This window comes from Micropterus salmoides, unplaced genomic scaffold (genome assembly GCF_014851395.1).
Source record: "Micropterus salmoides isolate LMB-PRFRI ecotype aquatic unplaced genomic scaffold, ASM1485139v1 Ms_hic_scaffold_1775, whole genome shotgun sequence".
In the NCBI taxonomy this organism is placed as follows: Eukaryota; Metazoa; Chordata; class Actinopteri; order Centrarchiformes; family Centrarchidae; genus Micropterus; species Micropterus salmoides.
The window spans coordinates 4,031-12,351 of NW_024040901.1; the positions used below are offsets into that span (position 1 = coordinate 4,031).

Below are 8,321 nucleotides of genomic sequence, written 5' to 3' on the forward strand. Positions count from 1 at the left end.
GCTCAGCCCTGCCCTCGTTCAAACAAACACACACACAACAGAGAGCAGAGGAGAGAGACGGAGACAGCGATGTAACCTGGGCACTATGTTTTTGGGCCCTTTGTGCTGCTGAATGAATAGACATGAACAAAAAGTTGCATCGAATTATAACTACTCGGTACAGCCATATAAAATGGTCCGATTGGCATGTAATTTAATGAACACAACCTTTTAACACTCCATGAGCTTTACCCTAACACCACTCACAGGATAATGTGTCAACTTTGTATGCAAGATATCTCATATTCTACAAAATACTGCAGAGAAAAATGGACTGCAGATTTTTTTCGTACATAATTTTTGCAATTACAGAACAAAATAATCAAGCAGCTATATCTCAGTGCCATTTGACACCACCAGCTTGAATTGCTCTGAACCCCCTTCCCTTTATTTTAACCACATATGCTTTATCTGATTGCATGACCACTTTTGTCCAATTAATTCGACACATTTTGTATTTCTAGGTGACCCAATGGGAGCCAGAGTGGTGTTTGGAAGTCCTGGGATAATTACATTCAACGTGTTATTCTTTTTCACTTTATACATTATTTAAAAGGAAGACAGTGAGGGTCAGACGGTGAAGGTGAATGGCTAAGGAAGGAAATATCAAAGACAAGAAAACAAGGATAGTGCTTAGTTCCCCTTCTCAGTGATCAAAGACTTATAGCAAGCAAATTCACAGCAGTTGCTTCCTCTGTAGTAAGAACTCAATCAAATCTGTGAGACCATAAAGCTTCACAATAGTCAATGCCATATGCTACTTTTAATTGGACTGGCTTTAAAAGAGAGCTTGTGCTCTAAATGAAGAAGAAAAAACATGACCACATTTCAGAGTCGTGCCCCTCATTACTTAGCTTTACTCAAATGAACGTAACCTTTGATTAACAAATACTTGGGGAAGAAAAAGGCCAGCTGTTAGCAGATATGAACGACAACGTGAGCTCCAGAATCGACACCCCAACCAACATCTCTCTGAGTCCTAGTGTCGCCATCTCGGAGTCATTGGAGTTCAAGACAGTGTCCGTGTTTCTGGTCCTGCTGGTGTGCAGCATTGGCATCGTGGGCAACATTATGGTGGTCCTCGTGGTATTCACCACTCGCCACATGAAGACACCAACCAACTGTTACCTAGTCAGCTTGGCTATAGCCGACCTGACGGTGCTGGTGGCAGCGGGGCTGCCCAACGTGTTGGACAGTCTCATAGGCACATGGGTTTTTGGCCATGCTGGCTGCCTGGGGATCACCTACCTTCAGTACCTAGGCATCAACGTTTCCTCTTGCTCCATCACCGCCTTCACAGTGGAGAGGTGAGGACGAACAAAGAACAGACTAACTGTTCTCAGTACCCTAACTTTAACAAAATAGTAATTTTAACCTAAACCTTAATGTTTCCCTAACCTCAAGCATGTAGTTTCTGTTCCCAAATCTAACCAAACCATAGGGTTGTCACATTTGGGAAAACATTTTATCCTTCTGGGTAGAAAGTACAAATATATGAGATCAAAAATTAACAGTAAATGCAACCAAAAAAATCAACAACCAAAACACTGTGTCCCAGTTACTCTGGATAATCCTTAGAATCCACTGTTTTAATTGGAACTACTTTCGACCGAAGAATCAAAATCCAATTCCATTCACCTCCACTGTTATAAGGCGGAAGCAGAAATCAAGACCAATATCTCAGTTGCACCTGCCAATCTCCAAATCCCCAATCGCTTTACTTGTATACAGCATACGCTACACTATACTTGTAAACATTTCCCAAAGCATACTGTAGTGTGTTTTACCACCTTAAGTCATATAATTAAACTTGGAGATACTTTGAAAAGCTTAGGCAATACATCACACACAACATGAGTGCTGTCTGTATTAGTGTAAATGTAAATGCTCCGTATTTGTATAGTCTTTTTGACCACTCAAAGTGCTTTTACAGTGTCACAGTTATATTATTGTATTATATATTATTATATTATATAAGGTAATGCAGCTATAACTGACAATTGATTTGAAAAGTCTGTCATAGGTCTATTCTAACAAAACTACCTCTAAGCAAGTTTAAAGACTGTATGGAAATAAATGGAAAACAATGGCTTCATGAAAGGTTTACAAGTCAGTCCAAAAAGTGTAAACAGTGTAATTTAACTTGGTTGACAGTAATAGAAAGTGTAAGTGCAACAACACTTGTATGGTCTTTTATATTCTTGCACACTATTAATTTGATGTTTTATAAAAATCTCACGTGCATTTTCTGTTCATGATTTAAGATGGAAGGATATAAGTTTGTCCTCTACAGCTACTTTCAGACATGCACCCCTTTATGTTAATCTGATTGCAATTTAACATGTTGCGCTTATACATGAAAGCCACGACAGCAATCCAGCACGGTCGGATTTAGTAACATTTCTGTATTCACTTTACAAAAGTCTAAACTGAATGCAATCAGATTAACGGAGCAGCAGCACAAGGTAAAACAAAACATAATATAACCATATTAATAATCTGACCAACAGTCTTTCCCTATATTTTCAGCTTTCATGCCAAATGCATGGATGAATATATGAATATCTAACAAAATGCTTTACATACAGCATGCATAAAATGAGTCCCAAATTGACGTTAAGCTAGAGAAAAGGTGCCATTATCCAGTGTCACAGTGCAGGGGAATACATGAATAGCTCAGTGGTATCTATTTACCAACACATTGTTGTCAGTTAAAATATACAGCCATTGTGAGTTACTTGTGTTTGAACCCTCCATTTCCTCTTCGTATGCAGGTACATAGCCATCTGCCATCCAATGAAGGCTCAGACAGTGTGTACAGTGTCCCGGGCCAAGCGGATCATTGCAGGGGTTTGGATCTTCACCTGTATCTACTGCATGCTGTGGTTTTTCCTGGTGGACATTCAGGTTAGAGAAATATTTTGTGCATTACGTTTTGTGTGTCACTGATTCAACTGGATGGGGGCTACAGCAGAGTGACCTTCAATTATTGATTGAAATATAAGGCATAGGATAAATATTTGTGTACCATGGCCACAATAAAGTAAAATACATAGAATGAAAGTGAAGAATCCAAATAAGTGTTTTTGTACATATGAATATAAATATATTTACGAAAATAAAAACAGTACCCTTCACAGGACTGCATAGTGTTTCAGTAGTAGTAGCAGAGTCATGAACAGAGGAGTAAACTGCAGGGGAATGTGAAAAGCTTTTTAAGAGCTCTTTGCAATATCTCAGAGTAGCATTATTATGTTGAGATGGGAAAGATTATTATGTGTATCTCAGCCCAGAGCCAATCTGTGAGACACTAGCCTGTTTTATTACAGCACCTCTACGATAACTGTGTAACATTCAGGTTAGCCAGGACGGACATGTGCAGTGTGGCTACAAAGTGAAACGGGAGCTCTATCTGCCCATCTACCTCATTGACTTTGCCATTTTCTACGTCATCCCGCTGCTCCTCGCCATCGTGCTGTATGGCCTGATAGCACGGATCCTCTACCTCAGGTACTGTAAAGATCTTTCAATCCAGATCGATAAATATGGTTTCATTTTTTAAAATTACTTTTAATAGGTGTCAGTCCACCAATTTTACACATGAAGATCAGTTTATTCATCATTACATTGTGCTTTAAGGTTATCTGCACCTTAGATACAGGTTAATGACATTGTTTTGGGTTTTGGTAATTATTTTGTTAAACTAATTCGTAATTTTATATTAATAATGTGTCCAGTGATAAAGTGTAATGTGAAAGGGACAGAGAACTATAATCAACTCTGCAGTTCCCCTCAGCTTCAGCATTTATTTTGGATCTTTCATCTTATTATTTTGGTTTATTCTCACTGCTCTCGTCAGCTTTGTTTCCATTATTGTCAGTGGAAATCTCTCATAAACACACCATACACTAACTGCTCAGCACCTAACAGCAGATTTAGTAAGTAGCTGGTGAACATAGAGGAGCATTTAGCAGCTAGATAGCCTGTTCATTTTCTCAGGAGTTCGTGGAGACCAAAACAGAGCTAAAAGAGTGAATATTAGATTCATATTCATCAGGGGGACACAGACACAACTCAATGCTAATGTTGTTGCTGGATGTGTAAATAGGCAACTGTTTGTTAACACATTCTCCATTGCAACATTGTGATAATAGTTCAAGGCTGTGTTTGCAGTTTGTTTCTTCTGCGCCAAGAGTCCAAACAATGTATTACTTCTTATCATCACAAATGCACTTGCGTGAATGGACTCTCCTTATTAGTATATGCGTCCACACATCCAATACAGACTATTTTATTAAAATCAATATTAAGATTGTTGATGGGCAACAACTCTCTGAATTTTGACACAAAACCAGGCAGGAAAATACACTTATGGCTTACGTCACATGTTGGGGCCAAAATCAAAAGACTTTATTTAAAATTGGTTCAGGCAGAAATCCAAGTAATGGATTTTGTGCAGTATGATTGATTTTCTGTTGTAGTGGTGGTGCTGCAATACGTTGTTTAGGAAGATCCTCCATCCTGACAGGATTCAATTCTGGTGAAAAAACAATGAATATTTGTATTTTAGGGGACAAAGCTCCTGATAAAGAAAGGATGAAATATATTTCAAATAGATGTTCAAATATATTCAGTACTGACATAAAATATGAATTTAATTAAATATGAATCCAAAGGTTTTTTATTGCCATTCTAAAACTCATATCAACTGAGCCTTTCTGTGGGATTTTGAGATCTATAAAGAAACCCTACAGCACGTGTTAAATCCAACCACATCCTAACGAGTTAATTTAACCAAGAAACCAAACCAACCAACCACTCAATGTTCTAATATGCAGCCTGTGTCCCCTCAGCCCCCTGCCCAACCATCCAGACACCAGCGCCACTACACTGCGTTGGAGCTGCCGGGAAGTGTCTGAAGCAGGAAAGGGGGGTCGCCAGGGCCGGCCAAAGAGCACGCTCTCCTCCAGGAAACAGGTGTGTGCCTAATCTCACATTTACCCCCTTTCCCATGAACCACTTCTGCGCTCTCCTTCCTTGTTGTTACATCTTGTCTTATCTATCAAGTAATTGCTTTGCGATAGCTTTAGTCACATTTGACCCGAGTCTCGTCTTTGGCTGTGTGTGTGATCTACTGGGAATATAAAGGCCATGATTCCCTTTTAAGAGCGTGGTGATGATGTGCCAGCTATCCGTTGCCTCAGAAAAGTGGCCTCTTGTCGGCTCTCTGTCCTGGCTGTTGCGTGGCCCTGAGGGCAATCGTGGCAGTAATGGCTATTTTTCCTCAGGGTGAGCAGTCAAAGAGCCTTTTACTGAGAAAACCTTGTCTCTCCCAGATTGAATGGTATTGCTCTGTAGTGCTGCTTTGTCTCTGTGCTCTTGAATGTAGAATCCATTCTCTTAGGCTTTTGGGTCATAAGCGACTAAGTTATTTTTACTCCAGAAGGGACTAGTTTTGTCTCCCCATTTTGTTCTTTCAAAAGTAGTATGGAATTTGAAAAGCCAAAGTACAGGAATTTTTGTTCACAACATAAGCAATAAAAGTTTCTGTCTCTGAATATCAAAGGTTTTGTCATTTTTGCATAAATATATTCACATATTCATACATTTGAACAACAAGAAATGAGATTTCTTTCAACTTCACCCAGATAGGATTACTGTAAAGCCTTGTACCTCAGCATGCTTCACATGAAGAGCTTGTCAGATTGTCTAAATGCAGCTGAAACCCTCTGAGTGTTTAATCAGCAGGGCTGTGCCCAACACAGAATTCCTGGAGAGAGATCAGACAGACTCTCAGATGCAGCCACAAGAATGACTCAATGTTATTTAATAAAAGTCAACTATGCATTTGCGTTTTTCCTGGATCACTCTGACGTTGACTTTCCACTCAAATCTTAAAATGTTAAAAAAGAGAATGTATTATAATTACAATGATTCTAGCGATCTATTAACTCCCGTTGCTCTTTCATACGTTTCTATCTGCAGGATGTCTCTCTTTATTCTATGACTCACTCTGTATGGAGTGTTTTGTCAGAGTGATTGTTATTTGGGATGCTGTAACTGTCGCTCCCCATCAAGCATCTGGGCGCATGGAGAGCTGTTTACTCTGCTCTCTGCTGGACTGTTACAGTGTATGGTCTCTACTTGTTACAGTTTCATTTACTTGTGGTGAATAGCAGGTATTGTACTATGCCAGGTATTCTGTGCCATCTATGTGCACATGATGTACTGTGATGCAGTGGTGGAAAGTAACAAAGTACAAATATACTGTTACTGTTCCTAAGTATTTTTTTTAGTTATTTGTACTTTACTTGAGTATTTTTAGTTGTTGCAACTATTTACTTTCACTTCGTTACGTTTCTGAAAAGCATGCAGCGCACCTGAGTGGAGCAGCATTGAAAAACCAATGTAAAACTGATAAAGCCGACTCGGCGAGAATCAACTTCGCCCAGCTGATGCGACACCGGCATATGCAGTGATGGTAATCAAGTCACTCCCGCAAAGCTGGAAAGCCCTGCCTCACTCTCATGTGAAAGATGAAAGCAAGTGTTTATGTATGAGAAGCCGCCTAGGCCAAAATTGAATACTTTGTTTACACATGTGTAAATACACACTTGCTATACATACATACTGTCATGCACATACATACTGTCATTTGTAAGTATGTTTGTATGCACAAGGTGAGTATTTATGTATGCGCAAGGTTAGTTTGTATATTTACGTGAGGTTAAGTATATATATACAGTGGTGTGTTTGTCACATTGAAATGTTTCAGATCATCAAACAAATTGAAATATTAGACAAGGAACACAAGTAAACAAAAATATTAAGGGAGGAAAATCCAAACCTACATGGCCCCCATGTAGGATTACTGCCACATGTGTTCTCAATCTAGAAATCACTTAAATAGGACCTGCCTGACAAGCCTGACAAGTGAAGTAGACCAAAATATCCTCAAAAGCTGGACATCATGCTGCGATCCAAAGAAATTCAGGAACAAATGAGAAACAGTGAGTGCAAGTGAGTATGTACATATGTATGTGCATGTATGTACGTATGTATCTGCAGTGCGTCTCTCTTTGTCTGTCCTGCTTACCCAGCTGTTTGTGTCTTGGTTGCTTGTCAGACTGTGACTGAACAATGTTAAAGTGAAATAATCGAACCGTGTTGCGTGTGAAATTCCAGCAAGAAACATCTGTGGGACCAGTCCAGACACAGATGTGAGGGCACTCCTCATAGGCGCACATCATTCTAAAACAAGACAGTGATTATCTGCCTCTCAGTCATGGTTCAATTACAACTCTGGACTTATACAAGATGGGAAGCAGGGAATTCATTTTATACCTAGTATTTTATATTTGAAAATGTATTGAAAGAGTCCGTTTGAATGAGCCTGACATAGCTGAAAACATTAATATATAGAAAATATCTATAATTGAATTAACATTTTTCATGTGGTATCTTTACTTTTACTACTTTGTACTTCCACCACTACTGTGACATGTTTTTGCTTTGCCTGGCTACAAACACATTTACCATGATCACTGGAAATTCTCTGTGTCGAACCCCTTATAAATGCGCTTCAGATACCACCACCTGAAGACGCATTGATATCACTGTGTGTGGGTATTAGTGCTGCTATTGGACTTTTTTTGAAATTAGGCTCACTAGCACAGAAAGGGGAAAACTTTGCACCAGATGTGTGCATATTACCAGCTCTTACTTTAAAACACTGTGGGCTGACATAACTTACAGGGGACAGCTGCTGTTGAGGGGTTGCAGGGGATGTTGTTGCTGCTGCTGCTGATACTACTGGAGGTGAACTGTGACTAGAGATATTAAAACAAACATAGCATATATATTAGCTGATTAAACAATTATGTGACCATGACAAGATATAAAGATTGTTGAGTGTTTGAAACTGGCTGAGTGACTTACCTGCTGTAGTGCTGCAGCTGCTGCCAAGGCTGACTGCAATGATAAAATAAGAGGGAAACGCTCACAGAGACTGCTGCACACCAAGAGCTGCAGGTAGAGGAAATAAGATGCCAGATTCAAAAAAGTGTGGGTTTAACCTGAGAAGGAAACATTAACAGGGGAAAGGATGAGGGTGGCCATGGCAGGGGTAAGAATGAGACAAACAAATTTATGGACAGAGTTGTGTGTGTCTGTGTTGTTTGCTTGTGTGTCCACAGTATGCAATATTGTGATAATGATTTTATATATTGCATTGTGAATCTGTGATATATTTGGATTTTTATTGACTATATGTCTAATCATAA

The 8,321-nt window shown here is 39.3% G+C and overlaps 1 protein-coding gene across 1 annotated transcript; it reads left to right on the forward strand.

Annotated features, from left to right (window-relative positions):
* The first annotated feature begins 507 nt into the window (after positions 1–507).
* LOC119908385 (thyrotropin-releasing hormone receptor-like) lies at positions 508–5,506 on the forward strand. The gene is made up of 4 exons (XM_038726034.1): positions 508–1,346; positions 2,814–2,946; positions 3,398–3,549; positions 4,893–5,506. The coding sequence occupies exons 1-4, from the start codon at positions 964–966 to the stop codon at positions 5,026–5,028; spliced, it is 804 nt and encodes a 267-aa protein (XP_038581962.1). The 5' UTR covers positions 508–963; the 3' UTR covers positions 5,029–5,506.
* The last annotated feature ends 2,815 nt before the right edge of the window (positions 5,507–8,321 follow it).

Bases quoted from the DNA above. Each gene is read 5' to 3' on its own strand.
- LOC119908385 (XM_038726034.1), top strand. From the start codon at position 964: ATGAACGACAACGTGAGCTCCAGAATCGACACCCCAACCAACATCTCT. The intron at 2,947-3,397 runs GTTAGAGAAATA...TGTAACATTCAG, and splicing joins TTTTCCTGGTGGACATTCAG to GTTAGCCAGGACGGACATGT. The intron at 3,550-4,892 runs GTACTGTAAAGA...GTGTCCCCTCAG, and splicing joins GCACGGATCCTCTACCTCAG to CCCCCTGCCCAACCATCCAG.